This window comes from Stylophora pistillata, chromosome 11 (genome assembly GCF_964205215.1).
Source record: "Stylophora pistillata chromosome 11, jaStyPist1.2, whole genome shotgun sequence".
Lineage (NCBI taxonomy): Eukaryota > Metazoa > Cnidaria > Anthozoa > Scleractinia > Pocilloporidae > Stylophora > Stylophora pistillata.
The window spans coordinates 6,517,179-6,542,500 of NC_142529.1; the positions used below are offsets into that span (position 1 = coordinate 6,517,179).

The following is a 25,322-nucleotide window of genomic DNA, read 5'->3' on the forward strand; positions in this document are numbered from 1 at the left end:
TTTACTCTATTTCCACTTTTTCCTTCTCGGGTTGTGGTGGTCTCATTCTTTCGTATTGGTATACTGGTGTTGGTTTGCCTAATGCCTACATTTTCTTTTGAACTTTTATCTATCAGGACTACAGACAACGTAATGCATACATCCTGACTCAAGCTCCATTAGATAACACTATTATAGATTTCTGGAAAATGATATCACAGTATGATATTGGCACAGTTGTAATGTTGAATAACTTAAAAGAAGGAAAGCAGGTAAGAATCATGACATGTTTCTGAAAAGCAAAAAGCAAAAAGCAACACTGTTCGCTCTGTATTTTCAACCATGAAGTGTACAGAACCTGCCAAGACGATGAGACGTATGCTCGCGTGACTTATATCGAAATAGCTATGAATGTGGGTAACTAATGAAAATCTCTGGCAAACGTTGATAGATTTCCATTGTTTTTTATAAATAATTGGGAAAAATAATGGAAAAAAACACCTCCGAAACAGTGATTAACGCAGTGAAACTAACTCGCTTTCCAAAACTCCTCTAGTTAATTTGTCATCCTGACACCTTTAGAACCATGGGATACCCTTTATCTTCAAGAGAAAGAAACATTTTGTAACTATCCAACGACTAAGTATGCCCTCAAATATCAGGAAGACGCTATAGTTGGAACACCCTCTTGGAAAATCCTTCCTACCCCTTTTAGATTCCCACCATGATATTAAATACATTAACAAAATTAATGATTCGTATCGCGGATCGTACATTTGTTTTTCTTCTGTAGAGGTACCCACAATACTGGCCAAGCGAGGGATCTGCCAAGTATGGTGAAATCACTGTCCAGCTTTTGTCTCAGGAGACTTCAAGCAATATCACTACCAGACGACTCAATGTAGAGAATGCAGCGGTACGGTTTGTTGCATAAGAACTGTAAGGTTATCTCTTCTCAAGGAGACTTCTGGGAGCCTATCCCTATACCAGTGGGTAATTTTGAGGAAACGCTTATCTAAACTAACAGAAGGCTTTTACATTCTTAATGTGTGAGATTGTGGGTTGATGTCAGGTGGGTGGTTTGAGCGAAACCCTTTCATTATTAGGAGAGACCAATGAGTAAGTTTCTCCTTACATTATCAATACTGTGTCTAGGAGAAAGGTGATGAGTGGAGAGCAAACTATCACTTAGAGGATACTGTTTGATTAACACCTGATTTTGAGAAATTATAGAATCTTTTTCCTTCTCGTTACGTTTTTGTTTGTTTGTTCTTTAATATTCAATTTTTCATTCTACATGATCAAATTATCCCTGCATGAAAAATAGATTTTTTTTAAAGCATCATGGTTTGGAATGTTTAATTATCTTTCTACTAAAATTTTTTTTTCAGCTTTCTATGAGGACGTCAACTTTGCAGCATATACATTACACTGGTTGGGCCAACAAAAACTCGTGCCCAGATCCCCAGGAGATACTGAACCTGATGACTGCTGTACAGCAGTCGCAACAGCAATCAGGAAATGGAGTCATTGTTTTCCAGTGCAGGTAAAGAGCACATTCCCTCTGGATGTCATCATTTGTTTGAATGAATCACTAGATGTGACCCTAACCTTGCGAGACGTTGTAGAGAGCTTAACTTGAAAAAGCATAAAGATAATCGACGCCAATATATATAAATGAGAATTCTAACTTCCGGTTGCCGTCTGTGTCTTAAAAACATCTGTACTTAAGTTCTCTAATGTTTCTCTTTGTACATACCGCATGCTAGAATAGCTTATGGTCATTTTGTCTGATGCTATACTCATACATTACTACGTTCAAATATTTTTTATATTGCAAGCTCAGACTGTCCACAAAACAAAAGTGAATATACCCTATCTTCAGTATATACAACTATCAACACTATCCACGTTAGGTACAGCTATCCAGACAATGTTTTAGACATGCCTTTTTGTTTTATTTATTTTATTTTCCATTACATATAAACTACAATATTGACAGCAATTGGTTTCCCTCACACGTAGTACAAGATAAATAAAGCTAGACAACCGTTGTCTAGATTTATCATCCATTGACAGATATAGTGAATAACGTTTTGAAAAAACCTTATGATCGGCTCCAGTGGAATAAGTGGTTGTTGATAGTCAATATTTTAAAATTTTTTTAAAGATTTTTAAAATATTGACTTGAAGAGCGAATGATCTGAGGAGTAAAAGAGTTTAAAAACTTTGGAGTTTGATAGAACACGAAAAACCTCCAAATAATTATTTGCTCTACATTATAATAGAGGATTTTGACTTAAAAAGTAGATGGCGTAATCAAGCGATGACAGTGTAAATGATTGTGTCTGTCTGAAAAAAGTAGATACTCAGCAGTTCTGGAAATTAAAGGCATAAAAGAAAGAAGGCATGAAACTATCACACGAATCGACCACCCTGCGCTCTTCATTTTTCTTAAATAGTGATATGTTTATCCTTCTACAGTGATGGTACTGGCCGTAGCGGCTGTGTAGCTGCCATAATGTCAGTGATTGAACGAGTCAAGATTGAACCAACAGTCGATGTTTTCCAGACTGTGAAACTACTTCGAGCAAAGAGACCAGGTGCAGTCAACACTCTGGTAAGTAGACAAGTGTCAAAAGCCACTGTTAGAGCTTGACTCAGGTGTACATTGCAAGGGCCATAATAGAAGAACTTGACTCCGGTGTCTGTTGGAAATGTAAGAGAACACTTACGATATTTGCTTTTCTATACTAGGGGTGGGGTGAGGGGTAACGTGCATGTATGATCCCCCGGCCATTCAAGCTACGCTTGAGTTTACCATTACACTGAAATATACTTGGAAAAGTTACAGCTGAATTTCTTTGCATCACCTTTGGATTTTGAGGAAATAATAAGGTCACATCGTTGGGCGCTCAGAGATCAGTGCCATATTCTTCGTAAGCCTAAGGTGTTTTTTTCCTTTTTCATCTTTCAGGAGCAGTACATGTTTTGTTACAAGACAGTTCTGGCTTACTTAGACTCTTTCAGCGCCTACTCAAACTTTGCAGAATGTTAATAAGCATTTCAAAGTATAACACAGATTTGACACAAAGAAGAGATCCACATTTCCGGGTGTTTTCGGCAGGTTTTATTCCCTCATTTTAAACTTTTGTAACAAATTATATTTAACTCAACGAGGAAGGCCTTCACCTTTGATATTTCTTCAAAAATATTTTTTATAAAGTATAATAGTAAAAAAGAAGCTGAGATAAAAGTACGTTTGTTGGGTTGATACGACTGTAAGCGGTTGTCATCTGAAAAAAGGTTCACTGTTTGAATGCTGATAAACTTACATCAGGTTCATATGGTAAATTGAGACAGATATGTGTCCCTCTAAGGCAATGGCAATTATCGTAATTTTCAAACTATCCTAGGAGGATAAAAGTCTGGATCTCATTTTTCATTATATTTAATTCATAAGTCGTACGCGATGGTCGCATAACTTTTATAAAATTTAATTTTTTTCTCAGAAATAAAGCAGAATTTTGCATAGAGTTAGATTTTTGGTAAGACAATGATTAATTTTTTTAGCGATTATTGTAAAATTCAAACGCGCAAAGCGCATTGCATAGTATATAGAGGTTTTGCACAGCAGCCATGTTGCATGGCAGGAACGATAGATTATTTTACCCATGGGAAATATTTTTCTTTTTTATGCAAAATATTTTCATTGTTCCTGCCATCCAACATGGCTGCTGTACAAAACCTCTTTTATTACTAAAGTAAAGGATAGAGCTTATATAGATTTACAGATCTGTATTTATGTGATCATCAACTGATTGATTGATTTCATTGACCGAAATTGGTATTTGTTGAAAAATATGGTCATATTCATCTTTATTTTGTGAATTTTGGAGTGCCTTATTAAAAATATTCCTCTTAAAAGTTTAATTAGTCGTGTTTCATTTTATTACGTCCTCCTCTTATCTATGAATATTTCGTCAAAGAAAACCTTCATTACTGAAACCGGCTTCTGACGTTAAACCAAGAGACGATAAAGCAACAGAAAGGAAGGCCTAAGTCCTTGCCGTGGAATATACCAATTCCCCCACACTTGTTTAAAGAAAATCCATCCAACGAATTCTCTATTTTGAGACGTCCACGTGAAAGATAAACTCGATCTTACCTTCTGAATGAACAGAATGACCAACAGCGTACAGAGAAGTTTTACCGATGAAAACGACTTCGAATATAGAAAAAAAAATTTGCGCGCGAATTCTTATACGGACCTCTTAGGGAAACCGAATTCCGTTGCTGTTAAGAGATTTTTAAGGCCCGGTTCAGACGCCGTACTTCAGTCGAGCCGAATCGAATTCAACGAATTAAGGTGGCTGGTACCAGTTTTCATTTTTTTGATGGTTTGTAACTTTGAACGAATGCAACAAAAAGACTGACAAAGGCCAGTTGAACACTTTTACAGGGTTGAATTATATAATCATTGCTTAATCAAAAATAGGTGTCATTTCGTCACTAGCAGTTTCCATGGCAACGCTATCATAGGCTTATTCAGACGCATTTTTTAGCTTGTGGCTTAAATAATTCGAAAACTAACCCGGTGACCCCGTGTTTTTTTTTTTTCAGTGATTGCATTTGGCACTTGAAAAGGAAAATGAACAAAGACTTTAAAAAATCATACGGAGCGGAATTTCAGAAAATCTAGAAAAAAGGCAATTTTCACACCTCGCAAATTTCCTTCGATAGAATTTAGCCTCCCGGTTAGCTCAATTGGTATAGCGCTGGACTGTTGTGAGGGAGGTCGAGAGTTCAAATCCGGCCGGACCAACACTCAGGGTCTTTAAATAACTGAGTAGAAAGTGCTGCCTTTGTAATAGTTTCTGCAAACGGTTAGACTTTCTAGTCTTCTCGGATAGGGACGATAAATGGAGGTCCCGTCTCACAAGCCCTTATATGTGATTTAAATTTGTGGGACGTTAAAGAACCCACACACTCCTCGAAAAGAGTAAGGCACGTAGTGCCCGGTGTTGTGGTCTATCTTTGTGCAGTGTCTATCCAGGGTGAATTGGGGGGAGGGGTGGTGCCTCGCATTGACCTTGTGTTCCGTTCGCACTAACCCTTCCGCGTCTAGTCACACCCGGTAAAGTCGTTAACAAACGTACTGATAAAGAGTGTCGTTTAAATTTACGCATCGCTTAATGAAAACAGTAGTTTGGAAAAAGCTGGACCGTGGATGTTGGTATTTTATTCTATTCTCCGTGCACAATACGCTGAATCTCCATATACGTCAACCTACTGTTGGCTTACTATAAGCCGGGTGGTTTCTTGGAGGTCTCCCCGCCCTTACATACCATTTATTTGTAAAAGTATTATATCTGAAGCGGCTAATACTTGAAGAAAGTGTTTGATCTTTTTGAAGGGGTCTTACTTGGAAAAGAGGACAAATTTAGTGAAATTGAGTACTGATTTTCGGCCAGTAAATGACATTTATAAGCCACCTTCTTGAATGGTCGCAGCAGTTTAAAAGATGAAATTGGGAATATAGGAATCAGATATGAATACTTAGCATGGTGAATATAAGAGACAAAATCATCCCACAGGGAAGGATAGGGTGCGAAGTAACGCAGTGCTTAGATGCTGGATTGTATGCTGTACATCTTTGACCTAATTGCCATATCAATATCGCTGAGTAACTACATCTGGGATTACCCCACCTTATTAAGTTAAAGCATCTTCTCTAGCCCTCCGATTTTGTGCTTATCACCTTCCTTCTAGATAAGGAATCCTAACAAGTGGGAAAGAAAAATGTAAAAGTATTCCGAGGGAAGTGGACAAGAACTCCGCGAGAATGTGTCACAACAAGGAGGTCTGAGCCACAAAATGGGCATAAAAGTTCGTATCCGGTTCACGCTCACTTAAACTTATGCGTCCTTGCAGTGAGGAAATACATCCTCAGAGAGAGTAGAAACCAGTGCGGCCTCGCATTGTCTTAAACATGAGCGCGTGGTCTTCTTTTGAATCTCAGTGAAAAAGCGAAAAACTACATTAATGACCCATATACTTCAAACATTGATTAATATAACGTCTTTCTTCACATTGTCACGCATTTTCGATCGCTGCACTCTATCTAGGCAAAGTTTTATATCTGAATAAAGGCTGATAGTTTCGAAAGAAACTGTTTGGGGCTGCGTCGGTGGGAGTAACGAAATAATTTGGATATATCAGCAAAGTTGAAATGGTAAATTGGCCACCGTAACGATTACAAAAGCTGACGTTTCGAGCGTTAGCCCTTCGTCGGAGCCCTTCGCTCCGACGAAGGGCTAACGCTCGAAACGTCAGCTTTTGTAATCGTTACGGTGGCCAATTTACCCTTTCAACTTTGTTGATATATCCAAAGTTTTATATCCTCTACCAGAGAGCAGCCCACTCAATTCATAACCGCAGTGAATTCGTTTCACCCGGCTCTGAAATATACTTGGGAAATTTCTGACAATTCTTTATCCTTTTTAGAGATCAAAGTTTCAATTGAAGGTAAAGGTTTATGCACTAGTGTGTATTACAAACCTACAGACTCGCATAATTACTTGTTACATTCGTCTTCGCATCCATCTCACGTTAAGAATTCTATTCCTTTCTCTCAGTTTCTAAGACCTCGTCGTTTATGCAGTGATGACTCTGATTTCCACCACAAATCAGAGTCAATGTGCCAGTTCTTCGATAAACGTGGTTACCGTGTTTCCGTCGTTCAAACGGGTTACCACCGCGCTCAACTTATTGATCGACATTCAGCACTAAAAACGTCGCATAAGGAAGATTCCGAGCGCATTCCATTCACTCTCACGTTTCACCCTCACAACCACTCAGTTAAATCCATCATTCTTAAAAATTTTAAATTACTCCAAAACGATCCAGAGAGAAGCACTATCTTTTCGTAGCCTCCGCTCATTTCATTCAAACGCGACAAAAACATAGGCAGTTTTTTGGTCAGAAGTTCTTTTCAGACTAATGACCAACCAGGCACTTTTAAATGCGCTCGTGCACGATGCAAAACGTGTCCTTTCATTCACAACACTGAAAATATCGGGACCTAAACGATCCATTAAGATCACCGATCACTTCACGTACACCTCCGCGAATGTAATCTATTACATAACTTGCACTTATTGCAAAAAGATATACGTCGGCGAAACAGGCAGAAGACGAGGTGACCGATTCCGAAAACACCTTCTAGACGTGGAAAGGAATGACAAGGACACATCGAAACCAGTCGCTAGACATTTTAATTTACCTAATCATTCTAAGCAACATATGGCAATCTGTGGTCTTTCCTTGCACTTAGGTGGCACGGAAAGCCGTAAAAATCTTGAACAAAAGCTCATCTTTCAAACCGCCAACATGGCGGGCGATTTTCCGTATTTTGACTGGGCACAGAAAATTGAAGATTTGAGCAAACAAAAAAATTTTGCACAGAAATACTCCAAAATATACGCTTATTTCGTTAAGCGAAAAAAAAAATTGGGTTTAGGTGTACTTTAAGTGAAAATGTTCTTCATTGGAAAACTCCCAAAGTGATGTTAACATTTCAAATATCAGTTTAACTGCTCCAAACACTTCGTCGGGTTTGTAGAAGAGTTGATTTCTGATTAGTCTCTAGAGCTATAAAATTTTTTAAAAACAATCCTTTTCAAAGCATGCACCGAAATGTGGCAAAACAATTGAATACCTAAGGTCCATGAGCTTCAATTACTAATGCATATTCAAGCAACTTGTGAATATTCAGTCCAAACAGTCCCTCCAGGTATAAGGTCGGCATGAATCCTTCAGACGAAAAAGCATTCTCATCTTGACAATTGTGGGTTTAGAAGCCATTGAGACAACCCGGTAAGGAATCGAACTGAGGATAACTATAAATGTAATACAAATGATTCATTTAACTGAGATTTTGTGGTCAAATATATTAATTTATATCGTCGTTACTTGAACTTGTAAGCGCGCTTTGAGCTTTCAATCTGCTGTAGAAACGTGGCTTTTCCAATCATTCGGACAAAAATGTTTACATTCTGCTTAAATTTGAGCTCTTCGAGAACAACTACCAGTTTACGGTTATCTTTTTCCGTTTTGTCGTTTAGTTTATGATTTGAAATCGCGATGGATCAATCGCTATTTGTTTACGTTTCTCAGGCTAGCAAGGTGCGCGATTCACACGTGCGCACACCAGCGGAAGGGGAGTGAAGGTATTTATTTCTGCCCTCGCACGTGCCGCTCGTAACTGCCTCGCACCCAGTGTCCGCTGTATTAAGTGACTCGTTACTATAATGATGATTTATCGAGCATCGAAGGCGAATAATAGGCCTTTTGCAACAAACCGTCACGTGACTGATTTTCCCTTAGCAACGCCATACTGGAGGGCAAGCTATTCAGTCTTTCCTTGACAACCAACAAAGCGCGAGTGGGCGGAATAGATACAAAGGTAAGGTTAAAGGTCTCTTAAGGCGTTTGTTTGTCATAATGTCACAAGAAAACAATAGGACAATATCTCTTTAGAATTTTTACATACAACTGAACTAGTCTTGGACTGAAATCAGTCACCAAAGGCCGAGTTTCAGACTCGTGAAGTTTTAGCACGTGCTCGCTTAAAGCGATAGCAACGGCAGCGACCTAACCGAAAAATCTCCTTGATTACATTTTAATAATTCGACTTGATCGCTTTTTTTAAGTAAAAGTTTGGTTTCAGGGTTTTGACTGGATTGTTTGAATTTAATTTATGCCGGTAGGTGAAGAACTGACGAGTTTTATCTAGGGCAACTTGCAACGGTGGTCACGATGAGTAAATTTCATTGCTGTGTTCCTGGTTGCAATGCAGATAAGCGTTACGACCTTGAAAATAAGTTATCGTTTCACAGACTTCCGCCACACTCCAAGAAAGAGCTTAGAGATGGCTGGGTGAACAATATCCGTAGAGATAAAGGAGAATATTTTGAGGTAAATCAGTGTTTTTTTTATGCTGGCAAGGAGCTTGACATTTAAGCTTAGCTTTCAAAATTAAAGGTTCTTTCGTGTTTCTCAGATAACTGACAGCACGAGGGTGTGCTCTCAGCATTTCAAACCGAGCGATTTTAAGCCTCCGGATAACAACGGTCGAAGACTTTTAGAAGAAGGAGTAAAACCTACTATATTTTACTGGTCCAAGGAGAGGAAAGAAAGGAGACCACTTCATCGAGTAGTGTAAGGCTTTCTAGTCATCTGCTTTGTGGTTTCACTTAAGATGTTAATAGTACATTGTAAGTAAATTAATGGAAATTAATTTAAATCAATCCTAATCCGTCATCATGTTGATTCTAGGCTACGCGAGTCTGAAAAGAGTGACTTGTCTGTTGAGGAAGAAGGCCCCTCAGAGCTAGAAGTTGCACAAGCAGAAACATCTGCAGCCAAAGCAGATGCTGAAGCCGCAGAGGCCGCGTTAGAACTTGCCCTGGGACTCCTGAAGTCTTCCCAGAGGGATTTGGTTGCAGCAGAGGCTAAGATCAGCGCTCTTCAAATCCAAGTTGACATATCACGTTTTGGGCTTCAAAGATTTCAGGCAGACGATGATAGTATAAAATTCTACACTGGATTTCCCAGTTATAACCATCTTCTAAAGGTATATAGTTTGTTAGAGCCCTCAGCTGAACGAATGACTTACATCTACAGTGCAGGTATGAATGTCCAGGAGAGTCGGCCATCTGCAAGGACAATGGTTCTTATCGATGAGTTTTTTTTATTTCTTGTAAGGGTAAGGGTAGGTCTTTTTGCCCAAGACTTAGCAGATAGGTTTAACATTCACATTGCTACTGTAAGTAGGAAAGTTATAACTTGGGCAAACTTTTTGTACTTTTTTCTGGGGAACCAGGTTATCTGGCCAAGTAGGGAAGAGATAGATTTGCACATGACAGAGGGTTTTAAGAGGTTGTACCCAAAAACAAGGATAATACTGGATTGCACAGAAATTTATGTTCAGTCACCTTCATCCCTATTATTACAATCGCAGTTGTACTCTACTTACAAGAGCAACACAACGCTTAAGGGTCTAGTAGGTATTGCCCCTCATGGAGCTATTACTTTTGTATCAGCCCTTTACACTGGATCTATATCAGATAAAGAAATAACTAGAGTTTCAGGAATATTAGATCTTTTAGAACCTGGAGACACTGTGATGGCTGACAAGGGCTTTGACATAGGTGATATGCTAAGGGAAAAAGGGATAAGTTTAAACCTTCCTCCATTTCTTCATTACAGTGGCCAATTTAGTGCTCAACAAGTCCAAGAGACAAAGCAAATTGCCAAACTGCGAATCCACGTTGAGAGGGCGATACGGAGAATTAAAGAGTTCCACATTTTTGATTCACATATCCCTCTCAACTTAATGGGTACAATTAATCAAATTTACACAGTAATTTGCTTATTAGTGAACTTCCAGGGACCACTGATAATGTCATCAGCATAAGGATAGATAATACATGAGAAAAACATAGTTAGCCCACTTTACTTTATGGTAAACATTGTGGAAAGCCTACAACCAAAATTCTGTCAAAGGAATTAGATAGTGTACAATCAATACTGTGACAAATCCAGGCTATGCCTTAGGCAATAAAAGGTCATGCAACAAGAAACAATTATTGGTTCATTGTAAATAACCTTAGAGATTGACCAATACTTTTAAGGGAGTATAGTTGCAAGAAATTTGCCAGGATGAATTTTTATTTCATTGTACAACTGCAAACATGTTTCTTGAAGACCCAACAGTTCATTATTAAACATTTATATCTGTAGTTGGTGAATTTTATTCAATCCATGCAAAGATTTCAATTTTTTTCATCCCCCTTAAATACATTAGTGGTATTAAAATCTTGTAAGAGTGGGAATATCTGTCTTCAATAGTATGCATTAATGCAGTTTCTTTGTATTGAGAAACTGAAATAAAAGAAAACATCTTAATCAGAGTTCTAAGTGTTACAAAACCTTGACACAGTAATAGATTAGTGCCGAATCATCAAGTCTTGAGGACAATACACTTAAGCTTGAACATGCATAACCAACTTATTGTTGTTCATTTAATTTCTTTTAAGTTCATTCTGTGTACAAATAATAATAATAATACTAGCTAGTATGTACTTGAAACAGACAATTATTAGGAGTTTGCACATTTCAAGGTTCCTATTACTTCAAATAAAAATAAAAAAAGAAGGCATCCACATTGTCTTTGGCAGTCTGAAAAAATTCTGCATCATAATAAATTCTTTCACAGAAGAAAGTTGTCTCATTGATATAACAGAAAAAGTCATTCCATTCCAGTCCAGAAAGGCCCAACTGACACTGCACTTGGTAATAGTATTCATGGTTTCTCTTCAGTGATAGCTGCTTGGTTACAGGGTTTTTGTAAATATAAGGTACTCCATCAAAATCAGTTGAGCCTTCCTTGACAACTTTGGTTTCGAAAAGTCCAAATGGGAGGTAACCGTTCTCCTCAGCTGAGCGGTCATACACTTTCCTATCTGGTGAACAACCAAGCCATGGTGACCTAGGGTTTATTATCAGCCCAGATGGAAACAAATTGACCTTTCCCTGTTTTGCAGTATTAGCATATACCATCGCAGCAACAGGCTCCATGTCGATACCTCTTTGCATGTCTGCAGTAACCACTCGCCGGCTTGGATTCAGCTGGGTGACCAGTGATTCAAAATTTGTTTTCCTTTTGGCAACTTTTCCGAACTTGCTCGCTGTTATCCGTTTTTCTCGGAGATGATACCACATCTCATTATTACTCTGTGAGATTGTCTGTTGTTCCAGCTGGATTGCAGTATCTCTAGTTAAACCCAGAGAATCTAGAGCAGCTTGCTTTTCAGCACTTAAACAAACTGAAACATTGTTAGTAAATCTTTCACCAGCTGTTTCAAGCGGCAGATCTGGAAAAAATGTACAAGAGTAGTCCTTAATGATATACTCTTTTGATAGTTTTTGTTGGTATGAAAGTACACTGCCCCGAGCAGCATTACCAAAGGAAGTAGCAACTGGAGATATTGATGGCATTTTACTAGCTGATGGTAACACAGTTGCCATAAGTGGTTGTGGCTTGAGAGATGTCATCATTTCAGCATGCATTAGGGGGTAAGCAGTTGTAGGACTGTACAGGGTACTTTTAACAAACTTGGTGTAATCTGATTCTTAACCATTACATCTTGAATAGCCTTGTTTGCAATCTTTCTCTGTCGAGGAACACTCCACATCTGTGGCAGGCTAGTGCAAGTAAGTTCATCTGGCAGCGATTTTAGCCCAAGATGTTTGCAGTGGGACATGTAAAAGAGCAATCCAACCACATGATGACAGTATCCACTAGCTCCTGCCACACAGGAACACTTTCCACAAATGCTCTTGTCTGCAAGGCCAATCTGTACACTGAGTATGTGTGGTGGCTCACTCTTTTTCATAGATCTGTAGCACTTTGATGTTACTTTGACATGGTTAGCAGAATACTGAACTGCAAAAAACAAGACTCAGTTTGGTAATGCTTTTGTCCAGAAAGCACTGCAATAATGTTGACTAAAGATAAAAATATATTTTGTAAACTGTCATCTACTGAAAGCTTAATCAACTAGCATTCATCTTTCTTGGTTGCATGTACAGTGTTAACGCAACCAAAAATTTAAAAAACAGGCTGTTGTTTAACTTAGAACCGCAAATATCTCCAAATTAATTATATACTTTACCTAAACAAAACAATATTCGAGTTGTTGATTCTGGACAAATTTTAATTTTCAATGTTATGAAATTTTCTTGGTATTTTGATCTTAAGCTTATTTGTATATATATTTATTTTGTAGTCATTTAGTCCACAAGGATTTCCTCTACCTTAATATTAAGTAACACCCGACGATTTTATTTAAAGTTATATTTGCACAATTAGAATTTAGGATATCCCAGACTTTACTTACGTTTCTTATCGTGAAGGTAGCCAGGTTCAGCGAAAAACTTGTAGGCTTTCCTTGTATGTTCGCATCCCGACGCATTCTGAGCAAAACTTTCAACTTCTCCGAAAGAAATACCAGGAAATTTGCTCAAATCTCTGGACTCCACACCTGTGAATATAAGAAAAATTATTCGAGTTCGCCCTGAACAACGAGACTGCAATCAAATATGCTAGCATTTTTGTTGTGAGCAAGAAGCCTACCTCCAATTACAGAAACTCACCTTCGCGTTCAGTCGAAAGAGCTTGGCTACCAGCAGTCGCCATATAATGCAAAACTATCCACCCTGAAATTCAAACCAAACTATCACTCAATATTTTCGTTCTAAAGGCTTAAATATCCGTGTAACACAGCACTAAAGTAGAATGAATCACAGCGATTTTTGGGTGACGTTGACGCCATTGCTATCGCTTCAAGCGAGCAAGTGCTAAAACTTCACGAGTCTGAAACTCGGCCTTTGGTGACTGATTTCAGTCCAAGACTAGTTCAGTTGTATGTAAAAATTCTAAAGAGATATTGTCCTATTGTTTTCTTGTGACATTATGACAAACAAACGCCTTAAGAGACCTTTAACCTTACCTTTGTATCTATTCCGCCCACTCGCGCTTTGTTGGTTGTCAAGGAAAGACTGAATAGCTTGCCCTCCAGTATGGCGTTGCTAAGGGAAAATCAGTCACGTGACGGTTTGTTGCAAAAGGCCTATTACCGTCCCAACATAAACATTTAAAAATACCCCATTCCTTGCAATTCAACCGCAGACTAATTTGAAAATCTGAAAAAAATTATTGAAATAAAAAACATTAAAATACGATTTGCGTGAGCCTGCATAGAGGCAATAAACTGCTACAATTTTTATACTGGCTAACCTCAACTAAATCAGGTCTATATCATAAATGACATAAAATAGGGCGTACTTTTGGAAATTCTAGCAACACTGGTGATTCATTTACTATTGTATTTGTGGCATCAAATGATATCATTTCAAACTGGGAAACAAACTAACACGTGTAGTGTAACTAAATATGACGTCACTTCATCAACACCACGGAGTCAGTCTTGTCGATATGGAGGCCTTTATGTATGGTCTATACCTTTTGTCAAACGCCTGGTGGCGGACGCTCCCATTTCACTCCATATTCTCATAAACTTTTCCCTCCTCAAAGCGTCCTTCTAAAAAAGCCATATTGTAGTAATCTGGAGTCACTCGTCTGTCTTCCAATGACTGGTATTCAGTTGGTTCACGTGACTGCCCGTCAGAGGGCCTGGGTTGCAGTTCCATATAAACACCAGGCTCTGACACTTGACGAGGACCAGGGGAGACCTGAGGGGTACAGCTGTCTACTATGGTTGTTCTTTTGATAAGCTCAGCTCGTCTTTACCGCCATATCAGTATACCATTAACAACAAGAGAGAAGAAAAGAATGGAAGACATAGTGATGACAGCAGCACTAAGGACTTGGCATTCACCTGATAATTAAAATGCACATTTCTGAACACATTTGTAAAACTTTGTCCCACGATAAAACGAAAAAAAAAAGCAATCAAATGATGAAATTGGGTTTATTTTTCCTGAACGTTATGACGTTATGATTTTCTTTGAAGGGATTTTTTTGACTTCTGCTGTTTTTTCAGTAATTACAGGAAAGTATGTAAATGAAAACGATCGTTTCATAAAAGAACATTAGTTATGCAGTAGTGAAAAAATAGGCCTGAGAAAGAAAATTCAGGCCTGTACGGGATTTGAATCTATGACCTCTGCGATACAGGTGCTGTGCTCTACCAACTGAGCTAAGGAGCCGATTGGGAGCTGGCCATTAGGAAGATTTTTTCTCCTCGTGAAAACGAAATGATAAACCAATTCGGCTAAGTGGAGATAAATAGTTGATTAGTTTTTACCACACAGAAACCAAAAAAAAAATGGTTTATTTTTGTCAATATAGCAAAAACTGGTCAGAAAATAAATAGTGGACTAGCAATTTTGTCATAATCGATAGGAAGATTTTCCAATCCATCAACAACTTTTAGAACTATGACTTGATGGGAACTAAAAAGAGGAGATTGGAGTTTTAATGACGTCCATTGAAATTTACTAAATCAAACCTTCAAAACTATCATTTACTCATAAAAAGATAATAAAAGGAGCTAGTAGTAACATTATTTGGAGTCTTATAGATTTCCCGTTTAACGAAATGAAACTTTAAATTGGTAGTAAGAAGTAGGAATAAATATCGACACGAGCTAAGATCGAAAAGGATTAGAAATACAACACTCGAAACATTCAGGCTTTTCATTAATATGGCAAACAGATATAAAGGCTATAAGAGCATCACATTTTAGTCAGGATCAAGGCTTTTACGTGCAACTTGGAGGGAGATTTTCTAAAGGAGCGTTTCAATGTACTATGATTTAAGACAGACTGTGTGATTCGAATGGGAAAATGCATGCATTTACTTACTAGCATAAACGTTTTTCCGATCATTGATAGACATAATCACCTTATTGGATCATTTCTTTGCTCCGCTGGCCACAAGTAAATTACAACAGTTGTCGACGAAATGCGTTTAATCGCCACAGAAAGTACAGTTGGAGAGATCGGGGCTAAAAAGAGTAGAAAGAAAATCGTACCTGGGTTTAAAAGAAGGTTTTCTGCCACAAGACTTGTGTTACCGTACTGTACTTAGAGCAAAAACGGAAACAGTCAAATAACCTTCGAAAAAACCATGGAGGCCAAACAAGCGAATAACCGTCGTTAAAATAGTAAGAAAACTACCGTTTTGTCAATATTCCGCGAGTAACATGCTGGTCCATACATTATTTTTCCGAAAAAAGTCTTAATGTTCATGTGCCTTATATTGTTACCATAGGCGGGATTGTTGAATGAGTTATCACTGTTGCAGTAGTCTCGCTAAGCTGTCAGTCTAAAATTATATCTCTATCTCAATAAATACCTGCTCCCGTAAAGCAACGTTTACCTGTTATTTTTGTTTTGACCCTACCAGGAAACCCTTTGGGTACTCCCACTCCGCATACAGAGCTCACGAAAATCTGAAACTCGTAGATGGAACCGGGAGTTAAACCTTTCATAGTATAGGAAGTGGAACTGCCAACGTCTCGGACACCTTCCTCTCTAAAGCTTCCATTGTAAGGCTTTGTTCCGAGATACTTCACCTTATGAAACAAACATCACTAAATAAAACCCTGCTTAGCTCTTGAAGGTTGTCTAATGTTCAAAGGTAAAAAAAAGTTTACTTTTAAGAGCCCTTTTCTCGTTCAGAGTGACTAAAGGAAATTATCACCAACTAAACAAGCTCTTGATTGTTAAGTACACAGGAAATTTATAGAGAACAGTATGGATGTACCGATGGTAGGATCTAAGGGGTTAAGAGAGAAGTAATGCTAATACAAAGCAATTCGACATCAGCGCCGACAAAAAAAACCAGAAACTATCATCTTAAAAGTTCAATGATGTCATTGAAGGAAAATTTCACCACGATTTTGTTTGCTTTTCTTCTAAATCCTATGAATTGTATCCTAATAAGTGCAAGGGAAAACATAGTTTTATAGCATTGCACCACAGGCTCCATGCAAGACAAATTTCAATAAGTTTTTAATGGGAACAAAAACATTGCTTCTATCAACAAAAAGTTATTTTCATCGCTTTCGTCTGACTCACACTATAGCTGAGGCCTTCTTTTTTCACAAGCTCTGGTTCTTTCCATTCCAGCGTCACTTGGGTTGGTCCAACATCTTTGGCATTTAACCCACAAGGTGCTCCTGGATCTTTGACAAAAATTATAATAATTTTAAGACTTTTGTAAGCATGCATTTTCTCTTCAGAAAGCAACGAAAAGCACTTCCTCGTAATGACATTAAGATATTACACTCTTCAGTTTCCTCTATTATCTCTAAAAATCTGGCTCAAACCTGTTAACCTCTCCTACAGTCTTAAAGTGGGTTAAAGAAAAACGAACACTTTCATCTCCAGTGAAACATTTGCCTGACCTGCATGGCAACGAATTTGGACATGTATGTCAAAAAACAATCCTGCGTATCACTTGATAAGCAGGTCAGTATGGCCGCCGCTCTTCTTCTTCTTTCTTTCTTCTCGTATTTTAGCATCTCTTGGGGCAGCACGCAAGTGGATTCGGCTTTTCAGGGGCCCGCTCAAGATATCATGTACATACCTTAGCCGTGATATTTTAATGTTTCCCGATGAGAGGGTGCGCGGGGCCTTGTGGGTCATATGCGTCATATGATAGAATGACCTCTTTACATATCTTTCGGTTCCGTGTGATACTTTCCTCTTTCCTTATTAGCCGAAGATACGCTCTGGCTTTCTTTTAATTCCTCAATCTAAAAGTGCTATTTTAACATATATCATACAGGACAGGACGGAAAATGCGCACACTGTAAGTACCTTCCGTTGTCCCATACAAAGCCTTAGAAAACTTTTCTAAGGCTTTGTATGGGACAACGGGAGGCACTTACAGTGCACGCGTTTTCCGTCCTGTCATGTTACTTACCTGCAGTTCTTGGAAGCTCCACGGGTGGACTATATGGGCCAGGTCCTACTTTGGTATAAGCCCGAACAGACACTTGGTATTGAGAACAAAGTAATAATCCATTCAATAAAATGAGTGTGTTTGTTGTATTAACTGATTTGCTGCTCAGAGGAGATCTTTTCTGACGTGTATCCCGAGACAACAATTCTTCTTTGACGTTGTACAGAATGATGACACCATTACTGTGTTCTCTTGGTAGTGGTGCCCATGAAATGTTCAAGATCGTCTTGTTCACATCAGTAAATGAAACATTAGCTGGACCATAACTCGGTTCTAGGAGAGAAAATTTAGCCGAAAATTCAGCATCAAGACCAAAGGAATTTTTAGGACCCAAACATGAGAACAAGCCAACAAGGGAAATGCAACTTCTACAAACAATCAAGTTTTCTCACCATCTTCTATTGTTCTTTCCACCAAAACAGAACTCTTAGGTCCCCCACCATGAGATGTAAAAGCCAACACTTGAAATTCATATTCTGTGTACTTATCAAAGCCGTTAATAACTTCAGGAAAGATTGTTCCATCACTGATGGTTGACACTGTCATTGACCCAGTGAACCCTATCTTTTTGTAGAACACTTTGAATCCTATAATGTTTCCATGTCTGGAATATGCGGGAGGCAACTGCCAGAATAACGTAATACTAGTGGAAGAACTTGCAATTCCGCCGAAGATACTGGGTGCTTGGGAAAGAACTTAAACCAAAAGAGACTGTTGACGTGGCAATAATAGTAATCATCATCATCTTCCATTACAGTTCATCTAGTATTAATGACAACATATATTAGTTATAAAACGCTTCCATGCCGGTCAGTGAAAATCGCCTGAATTTCTTAAAAGATATCTTGAGTCTTCAGACTTCCTAAGAGCAAAAACAAATTGCATTAAGGAATTAATTAATTTTGTCCCTATATTGCTATTTCGTGTCTCCAACTGTGCAAGCTGTTAACTAGTTAGGATATTAGTAAAACTAGGAAGTTTTGCCTGAATCTTAGTAAAGAAGGAAAGGGTAGTTGTCAAAAGCGTTGCAGGGCTCAATTTGGGATTAGAACATAAAGTGCAAATAACAGCTTTTAAATTATCAGGTTAATGCAAAATGTTTTGGCTCAGCAACACCAGTGCCATCTGGCTACTTGCCCCAGGGTGCTGGAGGGCAATGAGAATGCTTGTCACTTGACTTGTGGTTGCTCAAACCCTAACCCAACTGTACCCCTAACCCTAAACTGTAACCCTAACCCAAAACTGTACCCCTAACATCAAAATTAAATATTGGAAAAAGGTCAATGGATTTCTGTAACCCCAACTCTAACCATTGGGTTAAGTCGAGACTCGCCATAGCTGTCTCCTGAGGGTGTCAAATACCTTAGTCAAGTGATTTTAATTTTTTTCATTAACACCCTTCCGATCCGAAGACACCCTTTGGGTCACTAATGTAGTTATATTTAGCGACTTGCAATATTTTAGGCACATTTTAATTCATACGAATGGCAAAGATGAAGTAGGGCCTTAATCATGGCCGAGATCATTTCCTACTTTTGACTGTGTACAAAATGCAACGACTGTTTATTGAGAAGTGACTCTAATAAGCAAGGGTTTCACCATGCATAAAGTACTTGATCTAAATAACCAAAGAGGCTGTTGTAAGTTAACTGTTATAGCAGCTGCAAACAAAATCGTATTTCAAATTAAAATGTGATCATATCAGATAAACTATGATCAATACCTTTAGATATAACTACTCCATACACCTCTACTCTCAAAGCTTAGTGACCAAAATAATTCACAGGCTGGAAACGAATAAACCTTGCCTTCACATCTCTAAGAGTATGTTTGACAATGTCCTGTCTTCCAGAATTGCCACCGAAAATCTGATAAAATTCAAAAAAGAGTATGAGTTGTAGATCTAACAGTGGGTCAATTTTATTGCTGATAGTGGTGGCAGACAGGGACAAACAACCATTAGTCTACATCGCTCACTGGCCAACCGATACTCTGGAGAACACAAAAAATTGTTATCGTTTTCCAAATGTAAGTTACTTAACCTAATTACCGTATAAAGACTGATATCTTCAGCCGTCTGCCCCACATGCTTTCTAGAGAACTAATGGCCTATAATGGGTGCATTTAAGTTCCTCCCCCTTGAAGAAATGCATTAGTTCATAACAGTTAGCTGGTGTGTACTTAAATCATAGTTCTATGAGGAGAAATGCGGTTTCAATTTCACCTTCTATGAGAGTCTAAGAACACAGCATCCCTGCCACAACCTTCTCACCTCAGAGTTAAAGATCTGGGCACTAACCCTCAATCAGCTTTTAAAACCTCCCATTAGTACTACACTTCAAATTCGATGTAGTTTGTCTTATTCAACTTATACTACCTTTCTTTTGATGTAGCTCTTTCAACGAACCTTTTCTAAGTTGTTTTCTCGGTAGGTTGCAAAACTGGAGCCATCAATGGATTACTGTAACTTGTATTTTGTTGTCCAATTATCATAAGTTGATCTCCCTTGAGTAGCTACAGCACAAACAAGAAACTCGAACTGCAGATCAATTTGCAGGTAATCATCAGATTTTCCATCCGTGTTAGGTAACCATGCCCCAAATGCATTCAGTCGTCCTCTAAAAGCTTCAAAATTTAAACGTTCAGTTGATGCTGAGAAGCTCGCGTTCGGGAATGTGTTAGTGCTTGCCACACCAATGGCCTGCATTTGGCAAGCTAAAACCAGTCATAGCCGAACTGATTAATAATATAAGCAAACTTACCCCCCATAAGAAACGTACCCTATTTATTTTATGACCAAATAGCTTTTTCGAAAAAAGCAGAGGGAGCTGAATTATAATTTTTTTTTCCCGCGCGTGCTTTTTATTTCATATATGTCATCGAACTACATGTGTATTCAATAATAACAATCTAGTCCTCTTAGTACAAAAGATATGAAGAAAGAAGTTAAGTTGTACCAAGTAAAGCAAGTGCATGGTAGAGATAGTTTACATCGCCTAAATATTTTTGAGCAGCTGCTAGGGATGGTTTTATTCTTGGATACGCTATACTACTTAGTGACTTTAATAGATGGTACAAACATTTCCGATTACATTCGCAGCTACAGCAGAATTAAGCCCATTAGTAACTAAAAAAAGAATCCAGAAATTATTTGAGGAAGCTCATGATATTGTGATTAAGTAGATAGGACTATGGAAACAATTGAAAACTTAGCATTTGGATAAAGCCTTAGTTATAAAGGAAGTCTTAACAAGCGATTCAACTGTAACAAAAGAGCTCACCATTCGTGTTCATAAAACGATCACAATCATTCGTTTTAACATAAATAGCCTGTATGTAGAAAACAGAAAACTAATCAACTAGTCAAATATTTAGGAGTAATTTGCACTGTACTATTACATAAAGTGTGTTACAATTACCTTCCGATCCAGAATTCAGCCGTCCATCGCGTCTTCACTTAGTGACAATCCATTATGATGTGAATGACATAACATTCTGCTTGATGACCTTCTAGATATAGTTACAAACAAACTTGAAAGTTCAAACCCTACTATTTTTAAGGTGAAGACAATTAGAATGGCTTTAATACATTGCCAAAATTGTAAGACATGATTTCTCAAGCGTGTTGACCTACTTTTTTCCCATAATTGGCAGTAGAGTCGCAGTAGAGTCGCAGTATGATTGGCCGATCTACCTTGATCGATAAGAGTTCAGACAACGTCGCTCACGTCAACGTGTAACGCAATGCCTTTATCACTGAAATAATTGTTTATTTGACATCGATATTGTGGTAAACAACAATATGACAGTGATTCAGCAAGGTCTCTACTCTTATCGACATCAATCTTCATACATACATACATACATACATATACTTTATTGATGCTCCCTAAGTGGGCTTTTCAGCTCAATAGAATAAAAAAAAAATTCAAATATATAAATTAATTGAGAATGTAAATACAATAATATTATAATTACAAAATATATATCAATAATATAATATATCAACTTGATAAAACATTTGCAAGATGACGTCTAAAATTCCTGGGGCATTTTAAGGACTTAATGTTATCATTCAAGGAGTTCCAGAGTTTGGCTCCTCTGAAAGCAAAGGAGCGCTGCCCTGTTGACAGGCGACATAAAGGTATATCCAAAGCACCAGATGATCGAGTTTGTCTATTATGGACTTGAGAACGTGATTTAAACATATCAGCAAGATAGTCTGGAACAAGCTTGTTAATACATTTGTGCATCATAGTAGCGTCATTTAGAATGAGTTTCTCTCTAATAGGAAGCCATTTCAACGATCGCAACCCATCCGAAATATGGTCATACTTTCTTAGTCCCAGAATAATTCGCCCAGCAAAGTTTTGGACTTTTTGTAACTTGTCAATATTGCTGCTGCTGGTATTACTCCAGACAGTTGAACAATATTGGAGTTTACTAAAGACAAATGAATTTATTACTAACAGAAGTGTTTTCCTATCCAGGAGGTGCTTGATTCTGTTAATTTGGTACAATTTAAAAAGGCATTTAGAGGCAATCTCAGTGATATGTTGGTTATAACTGAGGTGTGTGTCGAGAAGAACACCCAAGTCCTTAACGACAGGCACAGGTGTTATTTCCTTGTCAAAAAGTGTTAAACTGAATGATGACAGTTTCTTTAAAAGTTGTGGTAATCCAACAGCTAGAACCTTAGTTTTGTCCGGATTACTCAAAAGAGAGTTTTTACAGCACCACTGAGATATTCTCGTAAGATCTTCGTTTAAGGCGAGGATGGACGTGGGTAATTCGGCAGGTGAAAAGGACAAATACAATTTACAATCATCAACATAGGAGGCAGATAGACAACGTTTAGGAACAGAAAGGAGGTCGTTAACATAGATTGTAAACAAAACCGGACCTAAAATAGAGCCTTGCGGAACTCCGAACTCAAGTGGGAGTACTTTAGAAACTGCGTCACCAATTCGAACGCACTGTTGTCGGTTAGAAAGGTAACTCTGAAACCAATTCAACGCACCCTGGGAAAAATCGAGATTTTGTAGCTTGGATAACAAGATGTCGTGTCGAATACTATCAAATGCTTTAGACATATCTAATAAGACCATGATGGAAACTTTCTTGTTATCCATAGCCTGGAGTAACTGATCTGTAACGTACAACAGAGCTGTTTCTGTCGAGTGAAGCTTTCTATTTCCGCTCTGATGTGCTGCCAGTTTATTATTTCTAATTAGATGCTCCATAAGTTGTCCATGTACCAACCTTTCAGTGACTTTTGAGACTATTGGTAATAATGAGATGGGGCGATAGTTGTTAGGGACATCTGGATTACCGCATTTGAGAATAGGTGTAACCTCTGCTGTTTTCCATGCACGTGCAAATGTGTTGGTAACAAAGGAGTTATTCACAATGTGGGTAATTGTTGTTAGCGTACTGGGTAAACTGTCTTTAAGAATTCTAGAAGATATCTTGTCCATTCCAGGAGCTTTGTTAGATGGTAGGCTTCTAATCACCCTTTCTACCTGATTTTCCGTGACTTGATGGAGAACGAATAATTCGGGGCTAACGTCGGTGGATATGTGTAAAGGAGTCGGCACATCCAAATTTACATTAAGTCCATGATGTAAAGATAAGTCCCTGGCTTTTTGAGCAGTAATACTGCCGACGGAAATGAAGAAATCATTTAATTCGTTAGCTAACCCAGTGGGATCCTCAGAAGCCATAAAACTATCTTGTTGTTTACGTGGTAGACACCGGTTAATGATTTTCCAAATTGAGTTAGAATTTCCATTGCTATCCAGGATCTGAGTCCTGACGTGAACTTTTTCGGCCACACGAATCTCCCTTTTCACTTCTTGACGAAAAAATCTGTATCCGTTCCAGTGGAAAGGGTCATTTGTTTTTCCCGCAAGTTTGCGCCATTGGTCGCGCGTTCTCATTAGTTGACGAATTTCTGGTGTTATAAAGGGGTTAGGTTTAGATCTAATTTTAACCCTCTTGACTGGAGCATGTTGACTTAGTACTTCCAAGAACAGTTCGTTGAATACATCAACTTGATCTTTGAAATCGTCAAATAGGCTTATTATGTGAAAAGGCGCATGTGACAAATCACGTAGAAAATTGTCGGCGCTGTAATTAGTATAGCTTCTAATAGTGACGTAACAGGGCTTGATCCTTGGCTTTTTTAACTTCAACGAGATGTAAACAAGATTGTGATCGCTAATAGTTGACATAAGGACGTCGTTTGAAGCAATTAGTTTCTCATTCGTGGTCATCACAACATCGATTAACGATTCCCCATTCTCCGTGGCTTCGTCATCTTCGTCATCATAATGGTCAAAATGTCGTGGACTTACGAGGCACAGCCGAGTGAGTCCGCAAAAACCTTTTGGCCACTGGGATGACGGATATCGTTGTCGGTAAGAGACCACGCTAAACCACTGTTTTTTTTTAAGTAGAGCATAAAGATTTCAAAATCATCTATCGTACCCACTCTGATCTCAAAATTATCATGTCTGTAAAACCATGTATTTTCCTGGTTGACTAAGTATATTTCTGAAACTGGTTCAACTTTTCCCAGGTCAACTCTCCACCAGGAGTTGTTTTCATAGGCAGTGTGTGTACAGCCTCCAGCAAAATAGTCTGGGTTACTTATACCATCAACTGCTCTGCTACTTACACCACCATACGCTACACTACTTTGATCTGTTTGTTTTCCAAATGCAAGATTATCTGAAATGACGCAAGCAGTTATCTTAATCAGCATTTGGTCATATTGGGAATGTGATCAAAAAATTTTTGGAAATAAAGGTGTCATTAAAATAAGAAATAAAAACGTTCAAAATTTTGCTACAGTTAAATACCAATCAATATCAATCTGTGTTTAATAACATGTACCTCGCAAATAGATTTCCACCTCACAGAGGTTAAGAATTTGTTCCTTTACCGTTAATATTCCTACATATCTGCCAGTCGTCAGTGGGTTGGTAAAACAAACAGCTGATGCTGTGAAGTTAACAAAACTGTAGAGTCCTTTACACCGAGTGTTGTTTATTACTTGTGGGTTGTTACCTGATATATATAAAAGATAACAGCTCTTCTCAATGCACTGTACATGGCAAACATTTGACGACTTTCAAAGTAAAATGAAATTTTGCATACATGTACATGTAAATGCAAGTGTATTAACGGCTAAACGTAATCAGAATATATAACCATAGTTAGTGTTCAAAGCAACTAATTATGATGACTTAATGTACAATGTATTCCAATATCTCTACTCTGCAGCAAACGAAACAGTTAAGCTCCCTTTAAACAAATTTTCTCAATATTCACATACATACATTGTACTTGTTCATTGAAAAACTTCTGCATAGAAATGGTTGAGAGAGAGCTTAAAACAATAACTACCCTGGAAATACTTTACTTTAAATACTGTTATTGTACCCCTTACTCTTTAGCTCTTCTCATCCTGATTACATGAAAAGTACATAATGGCTGCTCACCCAACGTAATGCTATAGCTTTGACTTCTGGCCATCACACCGATAAGTATTGAAAATCTATTTACTATGAATATGTCAGAAACTGCCACCTTATCTGAACCCAGGTCAACTCTCCACCAGCTTGGATTGTCTAGTTGAGTATGTGTGCAGCTTCCATTTGTAAATTTAGTATCAGAATCACCATCCACTGCTTTCTCTGACACGCCTGACACCCCCAACTGAGTATTGTTAAATACTGAAGACTGAAGAGTAGCCTTCTTAAGGGCAAAGTTCACTGTG

The 25,322-nt window shown here is 38.1% G+C and overlaps 4 protein-coding genes and 1 pseudogene across 8 annotated transcripts in view; 2 read left to right on the forward strand and 3 right to left on the reverse strand.

Annotated features, from left to right (window-relative positions):
• The window catches only part of LOC111319786 (receptor-type tyrosine-protein phosphatase F-like), a 52,153-nt gene extending 48,241 nt beyond the window's left edge, over positions 1-3,912 (forward strand). For all 4 annotated transcript variants that reach the window (XM_088737361.1, XM_088737360.1, XM_088737362.1 and 1 more), the window contains 5 exons: positions 117-251; positions 773-895; positions 1,371-1,525; positions 2,464-2,599; positions 2,957-3,912. In XM_088737361.1, the coding sequence (XP_088593487.1) occupies positions 117-251; positions 773-895; positions 1,371-1,525; positions 2,464-2,599; positions 2,957-3,037 (630 nt within the window). In that variant the 3' untranslated portion in view covers positions 3,038-3,912. The remainder of the gene's footprint in view (positions 1-116; positions 252-772; positions 896-1,370; positions 1,526-2,463; positions 2,600-2,956) is intronic.
• A 4,411-nt stretch (positions 3,913-8,323) lies between these two features.
• On the forward strand, positions 8,324-10,784 carry LOC148719821 (uncharacterized). The gene is made up of 4 exons (XM_088737446.1): positions 8,324-8,446; positions 8,751-8,958; positions 9,044-9,201; positions 9,319-10,784. Exons 2-4 carry the CDS (start codon positions 8,800-8,802, stop codon positions 10,457-10,459), a joined length of 1,458 nt encoding a protein of 485 aa, XP_088593572.1. The 5' UTR covers positions 8,324-8,446; positions 8,751-8,799; the 3' UTR covers positions 10,460-10,784.
• Positions 10,785-12,113: 1,329 nt separating this feature from the next.
• On the reverse strand, positions 12,114-13,682 carry LOC148719822 (uncharacterized). The gene is made up of 3 exons (XM_088739166.1): positions 13,201-13,682; positions 12,945-13,088; positions 12,114-12,490 (listed from the first exon to the last, which is right to left on the reverse strand). The coding sequence occupies exons 1-3, from the start codon at positions 13,241-13,243 to the stop codon at positions 12,114-12,116; spliced, it is 564 nt and encodes a 187-aa protein (XP_088595292.1). The 5' UTR covers positions 13,244-13,682.
• A 133-nt stretch (positions 13,683-13,815) lies between these two features.
• The window catches only part of LOC111347091 (uncharacterized), a 325,446-nt gene continuing 313,939 nt past the window's right edge, over positions 13,816-25,322 (reverse strand). Inside the window, exon 18 of the mRNA XM_088737411.1 lies at positions 13,816-14,444. Within this exon, the coding sequence (XP_088593537.1) occupies positions 14,353-14,444 (92 nt within the window). The 3' untranslated portion in view covers positions 13,816-14,352. The remainder of the gene's footprint in view (positions 14,445-25,322) is intronic.
• LOC111342860 (uncharacterized) overlaps positions 14,688-25,322 on the reverse strand; it is a 14,475-nt pseudogene continuing 3,840 nt past the window's right edge. The window contains exons 3-13 of the transcript XR_015993318.1: positions 25,045-25,317; positions 24,437-24,610; positions 24,033-24,271; positions 21,699-23,979; positions 19,947-20,260; positions 19,263-19,407; positions 17,932-18,234; positions 17,501-17,812; positions 16,651-16,757; positions 15,950-16,145; positions 14,688-15,575 (exon numbers count right to left, since the gene is read on the reverse strand). The product of XR_015993318.1 is annotated as an uncharacterized LOC111342860 (transcript). The remainder of the gene's footprint in view (positions 15,576-15,949; positions 16,146-16,650; positions 16,758-17,500; positions 17,813-17,931; positions 18,235-19,262; positions 19,408-19,946; positions 20,261-21,698; positions 23,980-24,032; positions 24,272-24,436; positions 24,611-25,044; positions 25,318-25,322) is intronic.

What these genes read in the sequence shown, in the direction of transcription:
- LOC148719821 (XM_088737446.1), top strand. Translation starts at nt 8,800, where the DNA reads ATGAGTAAATTTCATTGCTGTGTTCCTGGTTGCAATGCAGATAAGCGT. An exon ending in ATAAAGGAGAATATTTTGAG is followed by an intron (nt 8,959 to 9,043) that starts GTAAATCAGTGT and finishes CGTGTTTCTCAG; the next exon opens with ATAACTGACAGCACGAGGGT. An exon ending in AGACCACTTCATCGAGTAGT is followed by an intron (nt 9,202 to 9,318) that starts GTAAGGCTTTCT and finishes TGTTGATTCTAG; the next exon opens with GCTACGCGAGTCTGAAAAGA.
- LOC148719822 (XM_088739166.1), bottom strand. Translation starts at nt 13,243, where the DNA reads ATGGCGACTGCTGGTAGCCAAGCTCTTTCGACTGAACGCGAAG. An exon ending in TCTTTCGACTGAACGCGAAG is followed by an intron (nt 13,089 to 13,200) that starts GTGAGTTTCTGT and finishes TTATATTCACAG; the next exon opens with GTGTGGAGTCCAGAGATTTG. An exon ending in CTACCTTCACGATAAGAAAC is followed by an intron (nt 12,491 to 12,944) that starts GTAAGTAAAGTC and finishes TGTTTTTTGCAG; the next exon opens with TTCAGTATTCTGCTAACCAT.